The sequence below is a fragment of the Marmota marmota genome, unplaced genomic scaffold (assembly GCF_001458135.2).
Source record: "Marmota marmota marmota unplaced genomic scaffold, marMar, whole genome shotgun sequence".
NCBI lineage: Eukaryota > Metazoa > Chordata > Mammalia > Rodentia > Sciuridae > Marmota > Marmota marmota.
This window is the reverse complement of record NW_026000075.1, coordinates 11,542,570-11,564,771: the sequence shown is the minus strand read 5'-3', so window position 1 is coordinate 11,564,771 and position 22,202 is coordinate 11,542,570. Positions and strand designations below refer to the sequence as shown.

The following is a 22,202-nucleotide window of genomic DNA, read 5'->3' as shown; positions in this document are numbered from 1 at the left end:
CTTCAGGAATAAGGGCTCTTACTATATGTTTCTGCGGTTTCTAAAACAATGTGTATTTGCTGGATAATAAACCCTAAAACTGTATATCCTGAAAATTGAGTTGGACTGTCTCCTTGAGACTGGGTATTCTCTCAGGGATGCCTGTGACAAGGGTGAGACATGGCCAGTAGCTGGAGACATCTGTCCCACCTAACATTCACCTTTGCCAGACTCTGTGCATCATTCACATCCCAGGTGGTACCTAGTTAGAGTTTGGTAGCCACTCCTGATGCCCCAGACCCACCCTGCTTCCCAGTTCCCTCCGCATTTCTTCCTAATTTGTTTTCTCTCTCAAGATTATAGGCTCCCTTCTACCAGCTTATTAGCATGAAAGAAAACATGGAATATGGAACATAGTTCATTTTGTTATTGGGAAAATCTCTTTTTCCCAAACACTAATTCAGAAAAAAACAGATTGATTATGTTGCTTCCAAGCTGGTGAAATATTACTATATTATCAATAATATATTATCCTATTTATTTGAAAAGAATGCACAGGACTTGGTAGCATTGGTTAATTCTGGGAAGAGAAACTGGGTGACTAAGTTACCCTTCTTTTTGTACTATTGAACTTTAAAATGACTTTTCAAAACAAATATAATTAAAATTTTAAAATGTTACCTGTAGGCTTGGAGAGTTAATGAAATGATTTGAACTGATTTTTTTTAATAATGTCACTTATCTGCTCAAAATTTTTACAGAGTAAAAGGATGAGCTCCAGAAGTTATGTTCAAAATAATTAAGAAACTATTATAAATACAATGACTCCTCCCACACCAATGAGATTGGGTGCAAAGTGCAAAAATAAAATTTTAAGGAATGTTTCTCTCAACATCAGCCTGCACGGGACCCAGGCTCACAGTAGGACCGGGTCCATCCTGTCACTGGCAGACACCCGATGGAGCCCAGCCTCCAGCACAGGACCACACCTTCCAACCAGCAGACTAACACAGGAGATCAGGCCCAGACCAGATCTTCCCTCACGGACTGACTGGACTGACTTGACTTGCCGGGCAAGTCAGAGTTCTTCCCCACCACCACCTGGGAGCCCAAGCCTAACTCACTTTCATCTTGGGACACTGCAGTCATCTCCATAGACTACCCCATGCAGTAGCCCCTACCTTTTCCACAACAGAAAGGTCCTAGACACAGCTGCGCCTCAGAGCAGGCATCCCAAAGAGAGTGTAAGGCAGACCCTTTCAGCCCCATCTCTGTAAGTCATTGTGTCATCTTGGGGCACCTCCACTATTATCTTGAGTTACTTTGGCTATTGCTGCCACCACCTTTAGTTGCAGTAGCATACGCTGAGGGATACCAACAGGGTCTGGAAGCCCAACATCAAAGTGAGGTACAGACAATATGCACAGATACTACAAGAATATAGAGTAGAAACTGTAAAATCTCAAATCCACACTGCAAGAAAGGAAGACACATAGACAATACAAAAAAACAAGGGAGGAAAGTTCCCCAACAAACCAGGATACTACAATAACAGAACCCATGGACAGAGAAGTTGATGAAATGTCAGAGAAGGAATCCAGAAGGTTCATAATTAAAATGATCTGTGAATTAAAGAATAACCTAAATGAGCAAGTACAGTCAAAAATTGATCACACCAACAAAGAGATAAGAGAGCAAATACAGGTAGCAAAAGATTACTTCAAGAAAGAGTTAGAAACTCTGAAAAAATACCAGTCAGAAATACTTGAAATGAAGGTTACAATAAACCAAATAAAAAACTCAATAGAAAGCATAACCAACAGACTAGATCACTTGGAAGAAAGAATGTCAGATAACGAAGACAAAGTATACAATCTGGAAAATAAAGTTGATCACACAGTGAAGATAGTAAGAAATCATGAACAGAACATCCAAGAATTATGGGACAGCATCAGAAGATAAATCTAAGAGTTATTGGGATAGAGGAAGGCACAGAGTTTCAAACCAAAGGAATGCACAATCTCTTCAATGAGATAATAGCAGAAAATTCCCCACGCATGAAGAATGAATTGGAAAACCTAATACAAGAGGCTTACAGAACACCAAATGTACAAAATTACAACCTACACCATAATGAAAACGCCTAGCATACAGAATAAGGATAGATTCTTAAAAGCCACAAGAGAGAGGAATCAGATCACATATGGGGGAGATCAATTTGTATCTCAGCAGATTTTTCTACCCAGACCCTCAAAAACCAGGAGATCATGGAACAACATATAGCTCTTGAAATAAAATGGATGCCAACCAAAAATCTTTTTTTTTTTTTGAATTTTGAGATTTCTCATTTGAAGATAATCTTAGTGCTATTAAATTCACAAATACGCTAATTTAAATACCCAATCCTATTTATCTAAAACACACATTTCAAACATACAAATATCTATTCTCTCCACATGTCAGCGCCCATTCATATCATGGTTTGGAAATGGGGAGAATAGATTCCCCTTAAACTGCAAGTCAGCAGGTGTTTCTTTACAGTTAACTTTAGCAAAATTCATACAAAATAGTAATTAACAATGATCTTCTTTACTGTTAACTCACAAGGAAACACCTTCAAAACTGCATTTTGTTAAAGTTTCTGTACTAAAATGTAGAAAAACTGAACTACACAAATATTGAAAAGTTAAAAATTCCTTAATTTTTTATTCCTGGTACCACTACCACAATTTACAGGGCAATATACCTGATGTAATGAAAAGAAAAAGAAAAAAGACAAAGCTACAACAGATAAAAGACCTCAGGAATGTACATCTAATTGACACTACATTGCATTAATCAATAGCTGCACTTTTTGCAAACTGTGGCTATGACAGTCCTGAACAAGAAGGGTTTCCTGTTTAAGCTGCAGTAACTTTTCTGACTATGGATCATCGTTCCTTCTGTGGCAGATTTTTACAGTTCCTCTAATGCATTTGGGACGACTGTCTCAAAGTAACCTGCAGCTTTCCTGACAACTCCTCGCTCTCTCTCCTGCTAAGAACTGTAGCCCTTTTCTGCTGTTTTTAAAACCTTCTGCTACCATATCCACCACTTCCACCACCAGATCCATAACCACCACCATAGGGACTGCCAGAGCTTCTTCCACCAAAACTGCCCCCCTTCATGGGTCCATAATTTGATTGCTGTTGTCCACTGTAATTTCCAAAGTCATTATAGTTCCCACCACCACCATAGTTACCACCACCAAAATTTCCTCCTTCATTGTAACCATCATATCCTCCTCCACCACCATATCCACCACCTTGGTTTCCATATCCTGGTCCACCACCACCATAACCTCCTCTACTACTATAACCAGGACCACCACCATAGTTGCCACCATCACCTCCAAATCCATTATATCCACCATCACCTCCTCCATAACTACCTCTGCTGCCACCACCTCCACCACCATAGCCTCCTCTTCCACCAAAGTTTCCACCACTGCCAAAGTTACCTCCACCACCTCCAGTTTCCTCCACGACCCATAAAGTTGCCAGATCCACCTCCACGACCTCTTTGTGATCCAGCAGACTGCATCTCTTGTTTAGAAAGGGCCTTTTTCACTTTACAATTATGCCCATTAATAGTGTGGTATTTCTGAACAACAATTTTGTCAACTGTATCATGATCATCAAATGTTACAAAAGCAAATCCTCTCTTTTTCCCACTCTGTCTATCTTCCATAACTTCTATGGTTTCAATCTTGCCATACTTTTCAAAGTAATCTCTCAAATTATATTCTTCTGTATCTTCTTTAATACCACCAACAAAAATTTTCTTCACTGTTAGATGGGCACCAGGCTTTACCGAATCCTCTCTAGAAACAGCTCTCTTTGGTTCCACTACACGCCCATCAACCTCGTGTGGCCGAGCACACATTGCTGCATCCACCTCTTCAACACAAGAGTAAGTCACAAAACCAAAGCCCCTGGAACGTTTGGTTTGGGGGTCTCTCATTACCACACAATCTGTGAGTGTGCCCCATTTCTCAAAATGTTCTCTTAAACTATCATCTGTAGTTTCAAAGCTCAGACCACCAATAAACAGCTTCCTCAATTGCTCTGGTTCCTTTGGATCGTGGCCCTCGAAGCCATCTGCGGCATTTCTACCGGGCCGCCTCCTGACTGCTCCTCCAATCCCGCACTCCTTCTCAGCGGCGCAGCGAGGCGGTGGCCATTGCGGGCCAATGCGCCATTTCGCAACGCGGCAGCGGATCAATGTCAATGTGGCCCCAAAAATCTTATATCCAGCAAAATTAAGCTTTAGATTTGATGATGAAATAAAAATCTTCCATAATAAACCAAAGTCAAAAGAATTTACAACTAGAAAGCCTGCACTACAGAACATCCTCAGCAAAATATTCCACCAAGAGGAAATGAAAAACAATGATGAAAATCAGCAGAGGGAGGTATTACACTAAAGGAAAATCTAATCAGAGGAGGAAACCAAGTCACGATAAATACCAAAAATGGTTGGGAATACAAATCATGTCTCTATAATAACCCTGAATATTAATGGCCTAAATTCACCAATCAAAAGACAGACTAGCAGATTGGATCAAAAAAAAAAAGACCCAACAATATGCTGCCTCCAAGAGACTCATAGGAAATGACATCCACAGACTGAAGGTGAAGGGTTGAGAAAAATCATACCACTCATAGTGTATATTGTATCATAGTGTTTATTGTATCCTTCATTTCCCCACTCATGGACTGGGGAAGCAAATAGGGGTTTCCATCCTCATATCAAATAAAATTAAAGTTAATAAAAAGGGATAAAGAAAGACACTACATACTGCTCAAGGGAACCATACCAGACACCAAGACTTGACAATTATAAATATATGCCCCAAACAATGGAGCATCTACATTAATCAAACTTTTCTCAATTTCAAGAACCAAATTGACCACAACACAATAATTCTGGGTGACTTTAACACACCTCTTTCACCACTGGATAGGTCTTCCAAACAAAAGCTGAACAAAGAAACTATAGAACTCAATAATACAATCAATAACATAGACTTAACTGACATATATAGAATATTTCATCCTTCAACGAGTGAATATATTTTCTTCTCAGCAGCACATGGATCCTTCTCTAGAACAGACCATATACTATGCCACAAAGCAACTATTAGCAAATATAAAAAAGTAGAGATACTACCCTGCATTCTATGAGATCATAATGGAATGAAATTAGAAATCAATGATAAAATAAGAAATAAAAGCTACTCCAGCACCTGGAGACTAAATAATATGCTACTGAATGAACAAGGGGTTGCAGAAGATATCAGGGAGGAGATTAAAAAAAATTAGAGGTGAATGAGAACACAGATACAACTTATCAAAATCTCTGGGACACTATGAAGGTAGTTCTAAGCGGAAAGTTCATTGCATGGAATTCATTCCTTAAAAGAAGAAAAAGTCAACATTACAAAAAGTTAACATTACATCTCAAAGCTGGAAAAAGAACAAATCTACACCCAAAGCAGTAGAAGACTGGAAATAATTAAAATCGGAGCTGAAATCAGTAAAATTGAAACAAACAATTGAAAAAATTGATAGAACAAAAAGTTGATTCTTTGAAAAAAATAAATAAAATCGACAAACCATGCTATCCATGCTAAGGAAGAGAAGGAGAGAGAAAACTCAAATTATTAACATACTGGATGAAAAAGGAAATATCACAACGGACACTACAAAAATACAGAAGATAATTAGAAATTATTTTGAAAACTTGTACTCCAATAAAACAGAAAATATAGAAGGCATTGACAAATTTCTAGAGTATATGATTTGCCCAAATTGAATCAGGATGATATGCACTATATAAACAGATCAATTTCAAGCGACGAAATAGAAGATACCATCAGAAGCCTACCAACCAAGAAAAGCCCAGGACCGGATGGATGCACAGCCAAGTTCTACAAGACCTTTAAAGAAGAACCAATACCAATACTCTTCAATTTATATTAGGAAATAGAAAAAGAGGCAGCATTTCCAAACTCATTCTGTAAGGCCTATGTCATCCTGATTCCAAAACCAGGTAAAGACACATCAAAAAAAGAAAACTTCAGATCAATATATCTAATGAACATAGATGCAAAAATTCTCAATAAAATTCTGGCAAATTGAAAATAAAAACATTTCAAATAGATAGTGCACCACAATCAAATGGGATTCATCCCAGGGATGCAAAGTTGGTTCAACATATGGAAATCAATAAATGTAATTCATCACATCAATCATATGATCAATCATATGATCATCTCAATAGATCATATGGTCATCTCAATAGATGCAGAAAAAGCATTTGACAAAATACAGCACCACTTCACGCTCAAAACACAAGAAACACTAGGGATAATAGGACCATATTTCAACATCATAAAGGCTATCTTACCCCAGGCCAACATCATTCTAAATGGAGAAAAATTGAAATCATTCCCTCTAAAAACTGGAACAAGACAGAGATGCCCTCTTTCACCACTTCTATTTAACATAGTTCTTGAAACACTGGCCAGAGCAATTAGACAGACGAAAGAAATTAAAGGGATACACATAGGAAAAGAGGAACTCAAACTAGCAGTACTTGCCAATGATATGATTCTATACCTAGAAGACCCAAAATGTTCCACCAGAAAACTTCTAGAATTAATAAATAAATTCAGCAATGTAGCAGGATATAAAATCAACACCTGTAAATCAAATGCATTTCTATATATCAGTGACAAACTTGCAGAAAGGGAAACGAGGAAAACTACCCCATTTACAATAGCCTCAAAAACAACAACAACAACTTGGGAATCAACTTAATGAAAGAGATGAAAGATCTATATAATGAAAACTACAGAGCCCTAAAGAAAGAAATCAAAGAAGACCTTAGAAGATGGAAAGATCTACCTTGCTCTTGTATAGGCAGAATTAATATTTTCAAAATTACCATACTATCAAAAGCACTATACAGATTTAATGCAATTTCAGTCAAAATCCCAAAGACATTCCTCATAGAAATAGAAAAAGCAGTCAAGAAATTCATCTGGAAAAATAGGAGACCCAGAATAGCTAAAGCAATTCTTAGCAGGAAGAGGGAAGTAGGTGGCATCACTATCAGACCTTAAACTATACTACAGAGCAGTAGTAACAAAAACAACACGGGATTGGCACCAAAACAGACTGGTAGACCAATGGTACAGAATAGAGGACACAGAGACTAACCCACATAACTACAGTTATCTTAAATTAGATGAAGGTGCCAAAAACATACATAAGAGAAAAGATAGCCTCTTTAACAAATGGTGCTGGGAAAACTGGAAATCCATATGCAATAAAATGAATTTAAACCCATTTCTCTCACCATGCACTAAACTTAAAGAGGATCAAGGACCTAGGAATAAAACCAGAGACCCTTCATCTAATAGAAAAAAAAGTAGGTCCTAATCTCCATCACGTGGAATTAGGCCCCAACTTCCTTAATAAGACTCCTAAAGCATAAGAATTAAAATAAAAAATTAATAAATGGGATGGATTCAAACTAAAAAGTTTCTTCTCAGCAAATGAAACAATCTGTGAGGTGAATAGAGAGCCGACATCTTAGGAGCAAATCTTTATCCCTCACACATCAGATAGAACACTAATCTCTAGGGTATATAAAGAACTCAAAAAGCTAAGCACCAAAAACAAAAACAAAAACAAAACAAAAACAAACAAATAACCCAATCAATAATTGGCCCAGGACCTGAACAGACACTTCCCAAAAGATGATATACAATCAATCAACAAATATATGAAAAAATGTTCAACATCTCTAGCAATTAGAGAAATGCAAATCAAAACTACTCTAAGATTTCATTCACCCAGTCAGAATGGCAGCTATTATGAAGACAAACAACAATAAGTGTTGATGAGGATGTGAGGGAAAAGGTACACTCATACACTGCTGGTGGGACTGTAAATTGGTGCAGCCAATACAGAAAGCAGTATGGAGATTCCTTGGAAAACTGGGAATGTAACCACCATTTGATCAGTCTATATCCAAAGGACTTAAAGATAGCATACTACAGGGACACGGCCACATCAATGTTTACAGCAGCACAATTCACAATAGCTAAACTGTGGAACCAACCTAGATGCTCTTCAGCAGATGAATGAATTTTAAAAATGTGGCATATATACACAATGGAATATTACTCAGCATTTAAAGAGAATAAAATAATGATATTTGCAGGTAAATGGATGCAGTTTGAGAATATAATGCTAATTGAAATTGGCCTACCCCAAAAAACCAAATGCTGAATATTTTCTTCTGATATAAGGAGGCTGATTCATAGTGGGGTTGGCAGGGGGAGCATGGGAGGAATAGACAAACTCTAGATAGGGCAGAGGGCTTGGAGGGGAAAGGAGGGGGCATTGGGTTAGAAATGATGGTGGAATGTGATGGACGTTATTATCCAAGGTACATGTATGAAGACACGGATGGTGTGAATATAATTTGTATACAACCACAGATATGAAAACTTTGTGCTCTATATGTGTAATAAGAATTATAATGCATTCTACTGTCATATATAAATTCCAAAAAAATTAATAATAGTAAAAAAAAAGTGTTCCTCTCTAGTTTTTTTTTCAAATTTTGGGTTATTCAGTCTTGGCAACTCAATACTTTATATAGAAAATCTTATTGGTCACAAGTGTTTGAATAATAATCTTCATATTGTGAAAAGATGATACAGCAGTATCTATAAAAAATATTATTCCAGGAGACAAAAAGGGCATGTAGTCCCTTGCATTCCATCCCAGTAACAGACCTTCTTTGAGAGTGGCCTCTTGGCCTGAGCAGGTATTATCTCTGAGTTATTTCTACAGAATCCCTGGTGTTCTGTTGCTATTTGTTCTTCCTTCTCATTCCAAGGTTAAGCACTGTTCAATGTGGTCTAGACAAACCTGCTTTTTGGTCTAGATAACCAGGCTGTAATTTATTGACCACCCCAAGGTAATAGTTGAAAGTTCATATTCAAAGAATGAAAAACAAGTATCTAAAATAAGTGGAGTATAGTATTATGACTGACACAGAAAAGCACATTTTTTAATACCTTTGTTTTATTTATTTTTTATGTGGTGCGGGAGATCGAACCCAGTGCCTCACGCATGCTGGGCAAGTGCTCTACCACTGAGCCACAACCCTGGCCCAAGCACATTTATTTTTAATATTTTTTATTCAAATATTAAAATGGGCCAAATTATCCTCACTTTAGAGTGAATTATATTAGCTGGAAGTTTTTGTCTTTGTTGTTTACTTATTTTATCTTTTAGATTATGTTAAATATTGTCGTCAAGATGTTGAATCATTCCTTATATGCAATATTTGGTTTTAAGAAGAACATATGACCTCTTTTTTTGTAGTAGTTGCAAAAGGATCAATAACACTTCTAGTTTTATACTTCTACCCCACCCTCTAAAGCACATATAAACCTCTAATGCATCACCAGAAGCTACTTCCTTGGGAATTACCTAGAACTTCTGTCCAGTGACTTAACATCATAGGAATTTCCCAAGTTTGCTGAATTCTGCTTAGAGGCCAAGATATCTGAGAGTAACTTGTCTATTATTTTTAAATGTTCTCCCCAAGACATCATGATGGAAAAAGTATTTCAAACATGGAAGGAGAGGATCCTGGGTAAACTATGCATACTGACTATACATATTGATAGAAATGACAAGCTGCCAGCCAGTCCAAGGGGTTTAAGTATAAAGCGATGAAGAAGGAACGAACGGAATTTCCTCTGTGCCTCCCAGTAAGTTATTCTTTCACTAAGAGTTAATTGAATGGCATCCCAGAAGTGGGGTGAGCCAGTGATTCACATTCTCAGTTAAGCCTATTGGTAGTGCAATAGTTGGCTTATTTACAGAGAGGACTTTTTGCATGACCCATTTAATTCTACATACCCACTGCACGTGGACAGAAATCATTGATCACTTTTATATCACAAGTTTTTCCCTCCATTTCTGGACTAGAAAACAAGCAGTGTTTATCTAGGGTATCGACTTACAGAGAAAACAGTGAAAACCAGGTTGATGGCACCAACTCCAATGGTTGCATAAACAGGTTTGCTGATTCCAGCTGTCTGAAAAATGCTGGTTGAGTAGTAGAATATCTGCAAAGTACAAACAGTTTGGCCTTAATCAGGAAGTCTCACACTCATGTCTTTAAGGCAAGAAATATTTTAGGTTATTTGTTTTTCCATGTTCCTCTAGAACCATAGTCCCTAGAACTTCCTAAAGATTTTCTCCACCCTCTCTTTCCAGAGTAGATAACAGACTTCCTTTAGCATTTAAAGCTTTTGATTGCTTAAAAGTTCTCCTTACATTTACAGTTAGAAAACTTTGCTACTATTTTTTAAATTTGTAGACTTTTTGTTAAAGTATAACACATATAAAAACACACATAAGTGTACAACTGAATTAGTTTTAATGAATGGGTCACACCTGTATAACCAGCTCTTAGATCTGGAAATGAATCATTGCACACTCTGCAGAAACTCCCTATTTGTTCCCTCATCCACTGTCCTGAAGAAATCACTCTCCCATCATCTAACGTTATAGATAAAGTTTGCCTAGTTTTGTACTTGATGATGGAACCACATAATATGTACTATTTTTTTGTCTGCCTTCTTTTGTTCACAGTTACCTTTATGAGTTACCTTATTGTCATATTTGCAGACTGTTCATATCATTACTCTATAGAATTTTGTTGTATTAGCACACCACAATTTGGTTATTCAATCCACTCCTGATGAATATTTAGGCACTAAGGGTGATTATGAATAGTGTTGCTTTAAACAGTCTAACAGTCCTTTTGGTGAAATATGTAATCATACCTATGAATAGACAATTGCTGGACCTTAGGGTATGCATATGCTCAGCTTTGGTACAAATGGCCAAACAATTTTCAAAAGAAGTTAGGACAGTTTTATGTGCTCATCATAATGTGGGAGAGTTCTGTCTTTTATGATTAATCCAGAATTTCCCACTAATCTCAGTAGGAATGGAGAAATCAATTTCACAGCCCAATAGGTTTTTTTAAAAAAATTTAGTTATGTTTATATACTTCTAATAGTCTTTTAGATCATTGTGTTATTCCTCTGTCACGTTTCCCCCACTCAACATGTCCTGTTTCTCGTTCCTCCTGCAGAGAGGACTAATGCAGGAGAACTGTGCAGACTGTTCAGTGAGCAGTGGCTATACTACTATCCTACTATTTTTAGGCTGCTCCACAGCCTCAGGGCCAACATTTTCTCAATACCTCTTTAAGTTAAGATCCTGGGATGGAAGATGAACCAGGAAGTTCAGAAAGATTAAGTATTGTCTAGTGGATATACAGGCAGAACTGAGACAGGGGATATGAATTTGGTCTGTGAGTTCCAAAGTTGTACACAGGTAAACATCAAGATATCTTACTAGAGACTATATGAAAGAAATATTGGTTTATGAAGTGAGGTTCATCTCAGGTATCCTTTTACTTCAACAGATAAGAATTACTTTCTTTGTCTCCTCCAAGACTCTGACCATCCATTAGTACCCCTAAATTGTCTCTTGTGGATCTGGGATTGGCTCACTAGTGATAGAAACCTAATCCACATAATTTAATATCAATAGATGAGGGCATGTGATTTTCTTTATCTAATTTCTTAACAAGTGCTTACATTTTTCTTTTTCTTTTTAAAGTACTTTTTAGTTGTCAATGGATCTTTATTTTACTTATTTATATGCAGTGCTGAGAATCGAACGTGCCTCACACATACCAGGCAAGCACTTTACCGCTGAGCCAAAACCTCGGCCCCCTTACATTTTTCTTCTAGTGGTTAATTTAGTCTGCATGATACAAGGGTTTCTTTGTGTATTTTTTATCAGCACATTATAACTATACATAGTAGTGGGATTCACTGTAACATATTTATACATGCACACAGTGTAACAGTAAAGGGTTTAAAATCAGAACCTAAAAGTTTGATACTACCATATTTTTCAATCACATCTTATCTACTACCCTCACTCATCAATATTATGCCAACTCATTCTATTGTTTATTTTTATAGGCTGTCTTCACAAATAAAAAAGTTTCTTGATGGCAAGAAACTGTTCTTTGCATCTAGCTATCTGGCATCCTTCATTTAAATAAAAAGAACCATGGACTCCCTTTTTCCCTCACTATCAAAAATCCTAAATTTCATTCTCACCTCTGGAAGCCTCTTGTAATTTAGGGACCTTCCCCCTTTGGAAATGATGATTATTCTCCTTTTCTCTCATTGCATTTACTATGACTTTTGCCTTTTTGTCTCATCTTAATAGAAATAAATCACCATTGAGTACTGATATTTTAAAGAATTGCAACCTATTTTAGAAAAGAAAATTTTCACTTAATTTTCTGTTGTAGTAACACTTGATAGCTATGTAGTAACACTTGATGTCAATGTTTTAAAGCATCCTTTAGTTATTTAAACTTTAACCTCTTTCCTTCTTAGTTCGCTTTGTGTTCTTAAATTTAGAAGATATTCTCAACTTACCCCATTGATTCCAGAAAATTGCTGAGCCGCATGCAGCATCAATGACACAATGATAGGCTGTCTGTAGCTAGAATCAGTGAAGAGCTGAATTATGGAGACTTTCTGCTCACTTGATGCTTCTTCTTTTTCTTTTTTCATCTCATTTATGTCTTTGGTGACATCATCACTTCCTCTGAGTCTTTTTAAGCCTGTTCCCCCAAATTATCAAGTTGAAACAACTCACTCAGATCAAAACAAAAATTAATTTATTTTTACTGTGTTCATGAAACAGCTATAGTTCTGCATGTCCCATTCTATTACTTTATAGCATGGGGGTTGGAAATTCTCTTTTGTTAAATTAAATCCTGCTCTTTGATGTAAAAAGGCAGAACATTTGGCTTCATCTTTTGACAGAAAACTATGATCCTCATTATCATAAAAGCATAAATCTAGGCAGTCTTTTGGAAGTCTCTGGTTAAGTCCCTTTTGTGGGCTTTAGTGCATGCTTACAGGTGTGATATAGCACACACCAGTCCTATCAAAGTGATTTTGCACATTCTTATTACATGTAATTACTGACTTCATTTGGAAGTCCCTGTTAATAATTTTGCTAGCAACCATTCATACACACTGTTTGGTGTTTCAAAAACAATAGAAAGCTGGTATTTCAAAAACAATAGAAAGAAAGAAAAAACATCTACATACTCACTTTGCTTTGCTTTTGCTTCTTCTTCCAACGTGATATAAAGATATCTGGGGCTTTCTGGACAGAAGAAGAGTAGCAGAAACTGGAGGAGGGCCCGCACAGCAGACAGGCCAAGCAGGATGTGCCATAGATCATGATTGCCCAGGATAAACTCAAGGCCAACAATCTGAGAGGATAAGGAAGAAACTTATCAGCTACACAATGCTCTGCATCTGCCTTCTACAATTTGTTGAAAAAACACATTGGCTATTCAGTAGTAATCCCTAACAGTCCTGGTTCATGTAAGCACAAGTTGGAAACCATTACATCTAATCTTAACCAAAATAGGGACAATTTACTTGGCAAATAATTCAACTGGGCTTGTTTGTATTAACTTCATTTACACATTTAGGTTGGGAATCAACCCAACTTTTAAAAAATACATTTGATATCTAAAGCAACATATGGCTATAGTCTCTAGGCAACCAGATGGAAAAATACTGTATTAAAATCATACATAATTTTGGGGCCTTGTTCCAAAGTTTTTTTTTAGAAAATATTTCTTGGGGCTGGGATTGTAGATCAGTGGTAGAATGCTTTCTGAGCATGTGTGAGGCATTGGGTTCAATTCTCAGCACCACATAAAAACAAATAAATAAAAAATAAAGGTTAAATTCTTAAAAAAAAGAATGTACAAAAAAGAAGAAAATATTTCTTTTTAAATTGCTTAGATTATTCAGCAACCCAGCTCCTTTATTCTATTATAGATAGAACAATTGCTTAGCGAAAATCAGCTTTATGAATCCTATTTCAGAGATCTTTCTGGATGATTAAATATGAGGTTCTAAAACTCCCTCTGAGGCCATAGGGTAGAAGGGAAGGAAAGAACCATCGGAACAAGAGCTCCTGTAATCATCATTTGCATGCTAGGTTTCCAAGAAAGATGATCAAAACAAAGGAAACCCATGCAGTCAAAAACATGAAGTTTCCTATTTTTTGAAATCTAAATCAAATAACTTAATTCCTGAATAGTATTGGAAGTTTCAATTCTAGTGCCAATCCCACCAAACAACTTTTAAGGAGAAAAGTCAGAAGTGGTAATAGTTTAACTTTGAGCTAAAACGCCTGTTTCTGTACCATTTTCACTATTGCTGTTAGTTATACCTAAATAATTAATCTGCTGCTATAATTACAATAATAATAATTATTATCATTATCTTCCTCTGTGCTAGTCTACCATGGAAATAGAAAGGAAAGGAGAAGTGGGTGAAGAAGAGGATGAGTAAAGTGGAGGATGAGGAGTTTTTACCTGACTAATAAGTATGCCCGTGACAATGGCTAGCTGGTGAAAAGTGCCAAGAGCACCCCTGAGCGTGGTTGGAGCAATTTCACCAATATACATTGGAACCAGCCCTGAGATTAACCCTGCATGAAACATGAATATAACAAATGTTAAAGTACACCCAGGAACATTGCAGTAACAATGATATTTGGTCTAAGTACACCCAATATCCAGACTGAAACTCCCTTCCTGCATCCCTTGGGATGAAGGGCCCTTGTCTTCAGCCAAAGACACAATTCATGCAAAACAAATTTGTTAATACAACCTTATCAATGAAGGTTGTATACCACCTTATGATGAAGGTGCAGTTGAAAATACTGTTAGAAAGAAATGCTTGGTCATGTATTTTGCAATTCTTCATGGTGTTGTCTCAGTTTTCAAAAAAAAAAAAAAAAAAACCTACCTTAATGTTTAGTTTACATCATAGTGCCTGAAGTTCTCTTGAGAAAAGAGACTGAAGAATGTTTAAATAATATTCTTAATAGACTCATGGAATTAAAGGAAACTAGGACACCAACACGCCACCCTCACAATGGAGGTGAGAAATGATGTGCCAAGATCCCATGGTATGGAGGGTTAGCATGAGAACTACCAATCTCCACAATGTGGAAGTATGGCAAGGTCCCTGTTGGGGTGGAGAGGTAGGTGGAAGAGTTGGAAGAGTTAAGGAACTCAAGGACTCTTCCCCCAGTTGTCAGAGCAACCCAGCTCCTTTATTCCCTCTACGTATTAGGCTTCAGAAAAGATTTTATTTGAAAAAAGACTTTTGTGCTGTAAAGGAATATGAAAAATTTGATCAGTCATGTTGAAAAGGTGGCATACCCATCCAGCCATTGGCTGATTGCAGTAAAAATTAAGATCTGTCAGAAGGCAATCTCTTAGAGGTTGCCTACTGATTATCAAATGGAAGTGGATGGTCTCTGTGTGAAAGATGCTTTGGCAACTATTTTCAATGTGCATATTTAATGCTCCAAACTCTTAATATCTCCAGTGAATATTTGAATATCTGATATGGCATCTGAACTTCTGGAGAATTTTACATGTGACTATAACATGCTGCCTATTCAGCTTCAATAAGGAAAAAAAAACATTTGAGGTTGTACTATCTTTCCATAATATCTAATACTATATCTCAAGATCAAAATGATACAGCTAAGTTCACAAGTCTGAAATAATATGAATCTGAAGTCAAATTATATTTCCTATAAATTTTAGCAACATTAACAGTCAGAATATTAGAAATACTTTACATACAAATTCTGTGCCCTCATCATTCCTTCCCTGCCATGCTTGGTATTAGTGCATTGAAGGGTAACTCCAGTTTGTGAGAATAGGTTAAAACATCAGCCCAGAACCATCAGAATTAAGGATCCACTGGCCTTGAGAAATTAAATATTTGTCTGTTTTAGTGAGTGAATGTTCCTGCCTTTGTTCAAATCTCTGCTAATTTGTTGCTTCTGGACATTTGGAAAGCTGTATCCAAAAACTAGTGATTCCCATATTCAGACATGAAGTTCCTGGGAGGAGATTTATGAACTTTGCTGCTGCTTTTGCCTGATTCCCTCTCCCTAAAGACACCACCTCTTTAATGCTTCACTCAGCCATGCTTGGGATCAGACAGGGCTGGGGTGTATGGTTAAAGAGATGGGTACAGGTGTCTAGGTCTGGTCAGGTATGAGAAACAGAGACAGCCAGGTAGATCACAGGTCAGCACTGGGGGTCTGAGTGCAGCAGTCTTCCACTGTTTACTGCACCACAAAAGTAATAACAGCAGTTTTTGTATATCAGATTCCATGATTAGTGTTTTACATGTATTCTCACAATTATCCTGTAGGGTAGATACTTTCATTCTCTTCATTTCACAGATGAAGGAACTAAGAGTCAGAGTTAAACAATTTGTCTGAGATCAGACAACTAAAGATGCTGCTATTGCGGTGTACAGGATCCTAAGATAACATCACAATTCCCATTTACTGGTCCAAAACTCACAACTCAGGACCTAACTTTATGCAATTGTCTTTCCCTCTGTGACTTAACCCTAAGCTCAAAAATGTCCCTGCAAGTTAACACATGTGCTGCACAGTGATTTTCAGAAAAGATGTATATATGTGTTTTTGTCACTTACCACAGTAGAGTCCTGATATGCTTCTTCCTGCAATTATAAGAATATGAGATGGTCCCAATTTGGAAAACCCCATCAAAAGAGCTCCAGCTAATGAGAGAATGTTTGCTACCATCAAGGCCTTGATTCTGAAATTTCATAAAGCCAGAATTACAAATTAGGCATCAAAACTTAATAAAGTTATTGGCTTCCAGAGCTTGTTGAGATTTTTTTTACCTGAGTTCAATTATTTTAATTTTGCCATAAATGCTAGTTCAGAAATCTTAAACCAGTATTGTTACTTTGACTCATCTGTGGACCAACGTGTTAACAAAAGTAATATTTATGATGAGACAACCTGGGTTTTATACACTTAAACTCCACATTTTGATAGAGATGATTCACTCACAATGGTGACTAGTTTGATTTAAGATAATACTTTTGACACTTTTCCAAACAGTTAACTAAGTTTTCCAGAAATTGATTGTTTTAAGGAATAATTATCTGGTGATAGATGAATTCAATTTTGTGGTTGTAATCTATAACTTGTTTCTTTCTTTTTGTTTTCTTTCAATGTAAAGGTTTCAGTTGATGTAGATTGAAGAGGAACTTTCAAAGTCAAATTTCCTTTAGTATAAATTATTTTGATAACTAAAACATACTTTTTAAAGCTTATCATAATTATAGTTATAATTATCCTCATTTTAACACTGTACACCAGCATGTTTCCAGAATCCATGAATTAATGTCAACCAAGGTCAAATGTGTTATAAAGCTGACAACGGCAACAAAAACATCACTTTCAAAAATAATCATACAAAAATCGCACAAAAACCTTGTTCAAAGTTAAATAGCCAAAGTAAATAAAAGAATCTGACTGGTCAGTATAAAAATGTTTTTGCCATGAAGATATGTAAGCACCTTGCTGTATTCTATTTCATTGTTTCAAACTCTGATAGGTTGGCCTTTTCTAAGCAAATATCTTTAACACTAAACACATTATTTTCTAGAGAGTAAAACTTTAAAAATCTCATAGTGAAATGATTTCCCAACAACTATGTGATAGGCTGAATAATGTCCCTCAAGAGTTCAAGTCTCAATCCTCAGATTCTGTAAATGATACCTTATGTGGCAAAAGGGATTTTGCAAATATGATGACGTATCTTGACATAGGGAGAGTGTCTGATTATCCAGGTGAACCCAACAATGTAATCACAAGTGACCTCATAAGAGGAAGGCAGAAGAGAAGATGATGTGATAGAAGTGGAGATTGAATTGATGCACTTCTAAGATGGAGGAAGGGGCCACTGCAAACTGGAAAAAGGAGAGGAAGAAATTCTCTCCTCTCCGAGCCTCCAGAAGAAACCATCCCAATTGATATCATGACTTTAGCCAAGTGAAACTGATTTTGGACTTCTGACCTCCAAAACTGTAAGAAAATTATTTTGTGTTGTTTTAAGTCATCAAGTTGGTGGTAATTAATTACAACAGCAATAGGAAATTAATATAAGGAAATTATTAACTATCCAAAGATAGGGAACAGTTAAAAAGAACTTGCCGGTCCCTGAGCTGCCACGTAGAAAAATAGTTAAAGGGTGTTTTTTTCTCTGCTAGACTACTGTGAAATGATTTTTCTTTTCACAAGGACAGAGAGCATGCAAATTCACCAATTAACCCTAAGAAATTATTAGCAGCTAGCTTATAGTCCACTCTGTTAGGAGGGAAAAAAGACAAAAAGTAAAACCAATAAAGTCCTGAGAAGATTTTTGATATCAGACTGTTTCTCTTCCTAACTGCAAACAGTGGTTGCTGGAACACAAAATACAATATAAATGATTTTTAATTTCTATTCAGATGTAAGAAATGGCCAAAAATAAATGAAAATAATTTCAAAAATAATCATATGAAAATCACAAAAATACATGCAGTGATTGAATCAGGGAGAAAGAAACTTAATTCTTCCTAAGTGTATTTTTTTTTTAAGCTCTTGCTCTGAATACCCCTGTTAGTGTTGGTTTCATTCTTATGAATGTCATCATCATCATCATTCTTGTATTGTCATAATTGTCTTTATTATCATCATCAAAATAAGGCCACATTTGTTGCCTGATGACTATATGTGAGGCATCGGGCCAAATCTTTTATATTCCTTCTCATTTAATCCTCATAATAATGCCATGAAGTAGGTATATATTCCCCCATCCCATGTTGCAGATGGTAGAAAACGGTCTTAGAGAACCTAAGCAACTTGGTCATCTTCATACTAATATTAAGTGACAGAGCTGAACCTGATCTGTGCAACACCAAGGGTTAATGATGCTGCAATTTAATAAATTCCTGTGTGTGTGTGTGTGTGTGTGTGTGTGCGTGCGTGTGTGTGATGCTGGGGACTGAGCCCAGGCTCCCGGACATAGCAAGCACTCTACCTTGGAGCTATCCCTCCTGCCCTATGAGTTCTGTTTGCTGTGTATGCCTCCCTTGACTATGGTAGTGTGGATTGCATAGACCATGTCTTGCCCAAAACACTTTTCTCCTACTTAAAAGGTAAGTGCACAGTCTTTGGAAAAATTGACCTTGCAAACCCAGTCTATAAAATGTTGGTCTATTGACTACTACACAGTTTCAGGGAAAAACTTTTTTTTTTTAAGCTATAATGGAAGGAATACATTTTTATTTACTTACTTTTAACTAGTAGAGAAATCATCCTAGCAACACTTTTATTCATGTCATTTCTCAGTGACTTTCCCCAGGGGGAACAAAAAACTTTCACAAGAGATACTGAACTCTTTTATCTTAATTTTTAAGTTGAATTTATGAGATTCATGACTGTTTTTCAAGGAAGATGATTTTTTTTATTGTGCTGGAAGAAGTTTCAATTTCCTTATAATAGGTTATTTAATAAATGGTCATTTGATATGGTTATGACTATTGTTGATGCTAAATCTTGGCTTCAGAGGATATGCATCCTGGCTTTATTGCTAGGCCACTAGTTACATGTTTCAGGGTAAGTCACTAGGCCTGTGAGAATCTCATCTCTGAATATAGGAAGGGTTTAATTTTTCCTTTAGGAATGGGAAGTAGCTCCAATTGATTTGTTCATATTTTAAAATTTAATTTTGCTCAGTTTGATTTGACTTATAAATAATCTAGAAAATTCTCCATTTACTGTTTAAGCCAATCTGATGCAATTTAAAATGACTCTTACTTTTGTGTGTGTGTGTGTGTGGTATTGGGAATTGAACCCAGGGGTCTTATCATTTGAGCTACATCCCCAGACCTTTTTATCTTCTATTTTTTTCTTTTGAGACAAGGCCTCACTAAGTTACTGAGGTTGGCCTTGAATTTACAATCCTCTTTGCCGAAACCTCCCAAGTCCCTGGGATTACAGGCATGTGCCACTGTGCCCCGGCTAATTTTTAGCATTTTTTAAATGATGAAAGGCAATTTATTTATTCTGTTGTGTACATAATCTGTTTTCAACCAAATACCAGTACATTGATAAAAATGTAAGAAATTGAAGGAGACTCCAATTTAAGCAATAAAACTTGAGTTACCATGATGCCCTTTACTTGAGAAAATGTCTTACAGTGTTATTATATAAAATTCTAGTGTAAGAGGAAGAAATCATCACAATTAAATAACTAGAAAACTAAAGACTCTAATTTATAGTAGCAAAATTAGAAATACTAAATAATTTGTAATTCAGAATTATTAAGTTAGTCATCTATATTTTTATTTATACCTTTAGAAGTTTTTGCACTTCCTAAATTTTCCAAATTTGGCGTGTATTATTATTACTATTATTATTATTATTTTGGTATTGGAGATTGACCCAAGGGTGCTTGAGCTACATTCCCAGCCCTTTAAAAAATATTTTTATTTAGAAACAGGGTCTTGCTAAGTTGCTTAGGGCCTCACTAATTTGCTGAGGCTGGCTTTAAACTTGTGATCCTCCTGCCTCAGCCTCCTGATCTGTGCATTATTTTTATTATAAGAATAAAAGATAATTAATACACAAAATATGGGCTCAAAGAGCAGGAAATAAAGCTAAAGAAATATCATTTGATTTTCTAATCTTATTTCCTTCCTATATGGTAGGAAAACCCCAGCAGCTATAGTATATCCTCTGTCTCAGTGAAGCTTGAGGGTAAAGGAGTTTCACAGATATTTTCCATGCAAAATGTCTAATAGAAGCCAGAATTGAGAAATGTTCCATCTTGCTTCACTCGGGTCCAGACTTTGAGATAGCAGTAGCCAAAGCAGCAGCTCGAAACGCATGCCAAGTACACAGGGTTACTGGGAATCAGGAATGTTGACTTGACCTTAGGACTTGACTAAACCAAAAGCCAAGTTCTAATTTACAAATGAAAAAACTGATGTTTGAGAAATGATATGATTTGGTGAAGCATACAATGGACTCTCAGTTTAAAGATTCACATCTAGGCTGGACGTGGTGATGCGTGCCTGTAATCCCAAAGACTTGGGAGGCGGTGGCAAAGAGATGGCAAGTTCAAGGCCAGCCGCAGCAACTGAGTGAAGCCCTAAGCAACTTATCAAGACCCTGTCTCAAAATTTGAAAGGGAGACTGGTGGTGCTGAGAATATGGCTCAGTGATTGACCACCCCCTGGATTCAATTCCCAGTTTAAAAAAAAAATCCAGTTTAAGCTCTTCTTCTAAGTTCCCGAGGTAACCATTATGCAATGGTTTTCTAGTATGTTCTATAACTTACAAAGCCAGAGTATCAAAGTAGTTATCTAGAAATACACAATAAATTGACTTTTGCTATTTTGACTACATAATTAACTAGATAATTGCAGGAACATTGTCTGCTGATTTGGTCTAACACTGACCTGCTTCATATGTTTATGAGTTGAGAAAACAACTCTAAAACTACTCCATAAAAAGAAAGATGGCATCTTTCAAAAAAAAAATTCTAACACCTCCAAGATACTAAAGTTTTTGCATTTTTACATATTTATGAATTTATGCCCACCTTCCAAGCTTGTCCCCAAGCCATCCACCAAAAAATGATGCAATCATTCCACCAACTGCAAAGCTGGACACAGACAGGGACCAGAGCATGGTGATTAGGCCAGCAGATGCCATAGCCTCTTCCCCAGCTGGTACTAGGTTCGCTGGGTATGTGACTGTGGGCAGTGCTTCTGTGCTGTTGACAGCATAGTTGTTGGTAGCCTTTCGGTCATCCAGTGGAATCCCCAAGACATGTCTATAATGGGATATTATTATCTGAGAAAATAAAATAAAGAAAAGTTAATTCAATATTTTAAACATTCTATATACTTTGTTTGATTTTTTTCATTAAAATATTAGGTATTTAAACAGGACCATTCCATTAATAAACATGGATAGATGTATTTACGTTGATCATACCTTATAAAACAGAGGCCACCAGGAACCAGGCAGGGACAGATAGATGAGTGAAGGAGGCATGGTACCTGGTGACTAGAGTCCTGAAGGTGCATATCCACCCCCCCACCTCCCCCA

General features: G+C 36.5%; 2 protein-coding genes across 3 annotated transcripts in view; both read right to left on the bottom strand.

Moving 5' to 3' along the window:
* The window catches only part of Slc2a2 (solute carrier family 2 member 2), a 37,612-nt gene that overhangs the window by 6,224 nt on the left and 9,186 nt on the right, over positions 1 to 22,202 (bottom strand). For both annotated transcript variants that reach the window (XM_015494272.2, XM_015494270.2), the window contains 6 exons: positions 21,691 to 21,944; positions 16,721 to 16,845; positions 14,563 to 14,678; positions 13,278 to 13,440; positions 12,590 to 12,777; positions 10,076 to 10,180 (listed from right to left, as the gene is read on the bottom strand). In XM_015494272.2, coding sequence (XP_015349758.1) covers positions 10,076 to 10,180; positions 12,590 to 12,777; positions 13,278 to 13,440; positions 14,563 to 14,678; positions 16,721 to 16,845; positions 21,691 to 21,944 — 951 coding nt within the window. The remainder of the gene's footprint in view (positions 1 to 10,075; positions 10,181 to 12,589; positions 12,778 to 13,277; positions 13,441 to 14,562; positions 14,679 to 16,720; positions 16,846 to 21,690; positions 21,945 to 22,202) is intronic.
* On the bottom strand, positions 2,658 to 4,386 carry LOC107149488 (heterogeneous nuclear ribonucleoprotein A3-like). The gene is given in 2 exon segments (XM_048814304.1): positions 2,658 to 3,492; positions 3,494 to 4,386. Coding segments are annotated over 2 exon segments (1,326 nt in total). The 5' UTR covers positions 4,372 to 4,386; the 3' UTR covers positions 2,658 to 3,044.